The 7,307-nt window shown below is 35.4% G+C and overlaps 1 protein-coding gene across 1 annotated transcript; it reads right to left on the bottom strand.

Moving 5' to 3' along the window:
- Nucleotides 1-5,759: 5,759 nt before the first annotated feature.
- On the bottom strand, nucleotides 5,760-6,442 carry LOC109685648 (PRELI domain-containing protein 2). The gene is given in 3 exon segments (XM_020162584.2): nucleotides 5,760-6,174; nucleotides 6,177-6,385; nucleotides 6,387-6,442. Coding segments are annotated over 3 exon segments (507 nt in total). The 3' UTR covers nucleotides 5,760-5,932.
- Nucleotides 6,443-7,307: the final 865 nt, after the last annotated feature.

Genomic DNA, 7,307 nt, shown 5'->3' with positions numbered 1-7,307 from the left:
TCAAGTGGTACAGTGCCTGCCCAGCAAGCATGAGGCCCTAAGTAACTCCTCAGTATTGCATATATACATATATATATACAGGCACCTAACTTTCCTATTTTCAAATTAATTTCCAAGCAAAGATAGGTGAAATAATAAGGAAAGATACAAAGAGATACAAGGTAAAATTTTATTTAACCTATCCCTCTTAATGATTTAAAATATTGGGTACATTAAGAATATAAATGAAAGTTGCTAGAATAATTGAGTGTAAATATGCACAAAATGAACTTTGATTCTTTTTTATGCATTGTGTATATAAATGAACTAAAATAGATGAACCTAAATGTTAAAACTAAAAATATAAACTCTTTAAAAGTGAACATAAGAGACAATATTTGTGACCTTGGATTAGCCAAATAGTTCTTAGATACAACACCAAAAGCACAAGCTGTAAAAGAAAAAAGAAAACTGACAAATTGGGACTTCATTAAAATCAAGAATGTCTACTCTTCAGAAAACACAGATAGGCAGAAAAACACTTGTAAAATGCTGATAAGGAATTTCTATCTAGACTACATGAATAGCTGTCAAAGCTCAACAATAAATGATAAGTGAAAATTTTTGTCCAGACACTCTGTTTCACCAAAGAAGATGACCATTATTTTGATTGTGAAGATGTCTTCATAGATGTATGTAGGTCAAAACCTACCAAATTGAACACTTTAAACAGGTTTATTGTATGTTTATTACTTCACAGTAAAACTTAAAGTTAAAAATAAGAAAATTTAATGCTGTCTACTCATTTGTTATGGTTTATAATCTAATCAGAATACTATTGTAGCAATTGCTGCATAATGAAATTCATTAGCAAATAGTTTTCTTTTTTTATATCACTGCTATAAATATTGATCATTGCATTTCATGTTTTACACGCCATCTAGCTGAAAATAGATACATAAGGACTTACTTTTTACTGGTGTAAATTAATTTTACGAAGAAGCTTCATTATAATATTTCTGCACATGCATATAATGTACTTTGATCAAATTTCCCAGCTCTATTACTCTTTCTTAAGTCCTGTCTCTCCCCCTTTAAACATTTTTAGTGGGTTTCATTATGCTACTTTCATACATATATAATTTATTTTGATAATATTTATCCCCACCTCTCTTTACTTTCCTCCTCTCATTCCCACTGTGTTCTCCCCAAAAGTTTCCCTTTCACAGTTATGTCATATCAACATCATCATAGTTAGCTTTAAATTCCAAATGTGAGCAAAAATATGTCGTTTTGAGCTTGGCTTATCTTGCCTAACATGATAATTTCCAGTTCCATCCATTTTCCTGCTAACAATACATTTTCATTCTTCTTTACAGCTGAATAGTAGTCCATTGTGATATATACCACATTTCTTTTATTTATTTATCAGTTGTTGAATACTGAGGCTGATTTCATATCTTGGCTCTTATGAATAGTGTTGCAATAAATATATTGCATATTGATTTATATTCTTTTGGATATATATCTAAGAGTGGTAGAGTAGGACCATATTGTAGTTCTATTTTTAGTTTTTTAAGGTATCTCCATACTGATTTCCACAGTAGCTGCACTAATTTATATTCCCACCAACAGTACCCAAAGGTTTCTTTTTCCCTCCACATCCATGGAGCATTTGTTGCTATTTGTCTTCTTGGTGGAAGCCATCTGACTGGGGTGAGATGGAATCACAATGTCATTTTGATTTGTGTTTCCTGTAGGCTAAGAATGTTGGACATTTCTTCATGAAATTAATTGCTATTTGTATTTCTTTTGAGAACTGTCCAGTTCATTTGCCCATTTATTAATTGAATTAATTGTAGTTTTGGTGTTTAATTTTTTGACTTCTTTACACATTCGGGATTAATTATCAGATCCAAGAGAAAAGGATTTACTTTTAAAGTTTCACATAGTATGAAAATAATTGCAAACTCAAGTAAAAGTATATTTTTAAAAGCCACCAAAGTCACACAAATCATCTTAGAATAATAAAATTATTTTTTAGATTTTAGAATTATTAAAATTTCTCTCATTATATTTGATGCCATTATAAATTTTACATGAAATCTTTGCATTTCTTTACATTATAGATTAAACCTTCATAATACTGAACAAGGACGTATGTTACAAAATTGAATACATTAAATTACCTATCAACTTTAAATGTGGGTTGTTATTACTTATTCTTATTCCTTAGAAATATTCATATTTGGCTTTCAATACATATCCTTATATCCTCTCCTTTCACAGATGTCATGTTTTGTGATATGACTGATGCTCTATCATTCTTTTCTCCTTTCCCTCCTTCCCAGTTTTATAGAGTAGCTTCCTAGAGTAGTTTCATTATTAAAAACATGTTCTATATATGATCATATTTGTTTTAGTGTATATGTTTATGCTTTGGATCTATCTCCCACATATGAGAGAAAACATGTGGCTTTTGTCTTTCTGAGCCTGGCTTACTTCACTTAACATGATGTCCTCCAATTGCATATATTTACCTTTAAACCACAAAATCTGCTGGAAAGGAGGGGCGGTGGAAGGTAAAGGAGTAAGGGAGAGTAATGGAAGGGGTTGAATAGACCTAAATAAAGTATACCCACAGTGGGAATACATTGAGAAACCCCTTTGAACATCAACTTAAATATTAATAACAAAAGACAGGACTGTAAAATAGGTACAGTGTGTGTGGGGAGTACTAGTGGGAGGGGGAAAGGTGAATGAAAGATTAAGGTGAGGTTATATCATTCTTAGCACATTAGCCAGTTCATAATTATTTTGTGAATAGTTTATCTGTTTAAATATTTTAATATATGCTAAAATATCCTGAGAAAAATCTTATGACCCCTAGCAAAATATGTGAGATTAATCAATGATCAAAAATAGCCATTTGAATTTCTATGACAGAGTCAGCTATTTTGTCAAAGTAGAAATTTAATTTCCTGCCAAAATCTACTTTTAAGTAATAGTCTCACCAAAAGTGTGTCAACCCTTATTCTACTTGAAGTTCATGCATCATTTAATAAAAAATACTATACTTAAATAGACTATCATGGTGGTTAGAATTTAGATCTTGCAGTTCTTGTGTAGAGTGAGTTATTCTTTTTAATGATCTAAAATTGCCTACCATTTAGGTTTTAACATCTGTAACTGCTTATAAAAACGAAATTAGCCCTTGAATTTTCTATTCCATTGGCTGTAGTGGCTGATTTACACATATTACAATTGATTTAATGTACCAAGTTGATTTGACTTATATCTAATATGACGTGTAATTTAATTAGTGTCATTCAATAAGTGTTTATTATATACTCTGCATTGAGTTACAGACTGGGAGTGAGAAGAAGCTTAGAAATAAGATATTTCTAATTTTAAGGAATTGGCATTCCAAATAACTAATTGACTTGATCTGTTTGGCAAAGCAATCATACTAATCACTGGGAAAAGTGAATCATTTGAATAAACCCAATGGTATAATTATTTGACTAAATTTTTCTCTTTCAACTGTCTGCTTTGGTGATGCAAACAAATAACCTAAGATAAATTAAAAACAAAGAGTTTTGCTTTAGTCTGTTCTAAAATCACATAGCTTCTAGGTTAAAGCAGGGAGGTTAAGCCCACTGCTCTTTCTACTACAACACTTTCATTCTAAGTTCTGCCATTACTGAGGAATAAATGTCTCTGTCTCCTCAAAATCTGGATTAAGCCTTAACTTCCAATGAGATTATAAAAGGAGGAGAGGCATTTCAGAGATACAGTGCTCTCATGGTATCCATGACTTTACTTTCCTTGCTTTCAATTACCCATGGTCAATAAGAAGGGTGAGCATAGTACAATAAGATATTTTGAGAGAGAGCATGAAAGAAAATGATGATTGAGGAAATGAAGAGAAGGTAAGGTTGGAATATATTCTGCAAGAAAAGATGTTGAAATTTGCTGATGGTTAGGAAGTCTGAGGAAAATGAGATATTCATTAGACATCCAAATGAATTACTTAATAAGGAAGTTGAATCTAAGTCTTTTTTTTTTAAATAAAATTTTATTAGGAAATATTCATTATACAGGGGGATTCACAGTGACAAATCCAATTAGACTTATATTGTACATTATTTCCATTGCACTCATCACCTCACCCACTCAGCCCCCACCCACCCCACTTAAAGCAATCGCAAGAGGCTTTTTAGTTCTGTTTCATATAGGTATATGAAGTCCATCAACCACGTACCATCACCTTAATCTCCTACCTTCACTCTACCCTTCTCCACCTTCCCACTAGTAACCCCCCACCCCACACACACTGTGCCTATTTTTCAGTCCTGATTTTCATTATTAATATTTAAGTTGACATTCAAAGGGGTGTCTCAATGGATATGCTTTACTTTGGTCTGTTCAATCCCTTTGAATACTCTCCCTCCCCCTGTTTTTCAACAGTTTTCAGTACATATTCTTATATCCCCTAACTTTACATCTTATGGTATGAGATATTATTGGTGCTCCATCAATCTCTTTTCCTTTCCCTCTTTCCCCAAGTCCCATAGAGTAGTTCAACTGTTATAAATACATTCTACTTTTGAGTTTGTATATGATCATGCCTGTTTTTGTATATATGTTTATCTTTGGATCTATCTTCCCCTTATGAGGAAAAACATGCATCTTTTGTGTTTCTGATCCTGGCTAACTTCATTTAGAATGATTTCCTCCAATTGCATTCATTTACCTTCAAACCCCATGTCATTATTCCTCGTAACTAAGTAATACTCCACTGTGTATATGTACCACAATTTTATGATCCATCCATTAGCTGCAGGGCATCTGGGTTGTTTCCAGAGCTTGACAATTTGAATAGTACACATCAGTGTACAGATGTCTCTTCTGTATCCTGTCTTATGTTCTTTTGGGTAGATGCCAGGGGCAGTATCACTGGATCATATGGCAGTTCTACCTCTAGTTTTTTGAGGAATCTCCATACTGCTTTCCATAGTGGTTGTACTAACTTGCATTCCCACCAGCAGTGTATTAGGGTTCCTGTTTCTCCACATCCTCGCCAACATTTGTTGTTGTTATTACCCTTGACTATGGCCATTCTAACTTGGGTGAGATGAAATCTAAGTGTTACTTTGATTTGTATCTCTTTCATAACCAGGGAAGTTGAATACTTCCTTGTATATTTACTGGCCATCTGTACCTCTTCCTTATTTAATTCATGTGCCCATTTCTTCACTGGGGTGTTGATTCTTTGGGGGCTGAGTTTTTCAGTTTCCTATAGATTCTGGATATTAGTCCCTGATGGGATGAGTGGCTGGCAAAGATTTTCTCCCATTCTGTGGGCTGTCTCTTGAGTCTGGTGACTGTTGCCTTTCCTATGCAGAATCTTTAGTTTGATGTAGTCCCGTCTGTTCAATGTTTCTCTTAGATGCTGAGCCTTTTGAGCTCTGTTTAGGAAGTCATTCCCTATACCTACTTGTTCCAATGTATTTCCTACTGGTTCTTGGAGTCATTTCAGGGTTTCAGGCCTTATATTAAGGTCTTTTATCCACTTTGAGTTGATTTTGCTACAGGGTGAAAAACAGGGATCTAATTTCAGTCTTCTATATGTGGATATACAGTTTTCTCAGCAGCATTTGTTGAAGAGGCTGTCTTTTCTCCATTGTGCGTTTTGGGGTCCTTTGTCAAAGATCAGCTGGCTATAGATGCATGAGTTTATATTTGGATCCATTGGTCTTCTTGTCTGTTTTTATGCCAATACCATGCTGTTTTTATTACTATGGCTCTGTAGTATAGTTTGAAGTTGAGTAGTGTGATGCCACCAGCATTGGACTTTTTGCTCAGAATTGCTCTGGCTATTCCAGGTTTTGTGTTTCCATATGTATTTCATGATTGATTGCTTATAAGAGACTCATCTCATGATGATTCTTTATTCGGCCAAGGGGGCACCACATTGTTCCTTTAGAAGCATCTCCATTATTCTAATTCCCTTTTGAGCTCCCTGTCTTAAGAACGTGCTGGCAAAAGTCTCCAAAATGCAGTTGAAAAATCCAGCCCCGGTGACTGAAATCCTGCCTCTCTGAAGGAACTCTGTCCAATTTGGATTTTCCACACTTTCCCGGAAGACAGACTCTTCCTTCATGGAGGCATACTGTGTCCACGTAAGGCAGACTGTATAGCCATGTTTCTTTCCTGAAGATTGAGCCATGATTCCTCTTCTAACTGGATACTAGGCACCTTTACCATGTTCACCTTCCTTAAAATTTCTGGAACCACATTCCGACAAATTGCAATTCTCTTTCTGTAGATGATTCCTGTTGATTCATGTTTCTTTTCCTCCACTATTTTTACAGAGATGACATTTTTATCCCTGGGGTTGGGGCACCACCTGCTCGAAGGGGTACTTGTACACCTGGAGCACGTCCACCGTGACCCCCATCCCGCGCGGGACCCCGGCTCCAGAGGGGCGTGGATTTCTCCCCCACTTTCAAACTTTGGAAACTTTTTTGTCCTTTTGACAGACAGCAGGCCACGCCCACGTCCCTTCCACCAATGTCCTGGAGGTGGCGCGGAAGGCGCTGGGGAGCCGCGGTCGCGTCTCCTTCCCTGTCCCCTCCCTGGCCACGCTTCAGCTAGTTTCTCTGCCTAGAAGCCACCACTCCTGAATCTAAGTCTTGATCTCAAGGGAGAGGCAAGGCCTGGGGATGGAGAAATTATCAGTTTCTTATTGAAGCACCTTTTCTCAGTGAGATCAGTGTTCATGCTAAATTTAAGACAAATTATTTAACTATTTATAGGACATCATAGCTCAAGCATTTATGTCCAAGTAGATAGATTGGTGAGGACTGTGGACTTTGGAATCAGACCATGTTTAAGCCTCAAACTCTTAAGCACTCTGAACTGGGTGATATGATATTACTACATTTGTGAGGTTTAAATGAAATAAAGCATACAACCATCTAGCACAGTCTGAGGTATACAAATAACCACTCAATAATGTAAGTGGTCAGTAATATAAACTATGCAAGTCTTAAGAAAGGTGATGGATACAAAGAACATCACCTATAAACATGGTAAAACTGAATGGGAATGTTTTATATTAAAAATTGTGAGGCAAAATTTGAGACTTTGAAATGGATAAGATTGATGAGTGCTCTGTACCCTTCTGGGTCATCTTTGTGCTTAAGTTACTTTATGGTTGTGTAAATTGTAGAAAAATTAGTAATACAAATGATTCTTGTCCATAGAAATGCCAAAGAATTGTGCCCAGAGGAGAGGCTGTATTTTATTATTCCCAATTACCT

Source organism: Castor canadensis, chromosome 4 (genome assembly GCF_047511655.1).
Source record: "Castor canadensis chromosome 4, mCasCan1.hap1v2, whole genome shotgun sequence".
NCBI lineage: Eukaryota > Metazoa > Chordata > Mammalia > Rodentia > Castoridae > Castor > Castor canadensis.
This window is presented reverse-complemented; position numbering and strand designations above follow the sequence as displayed.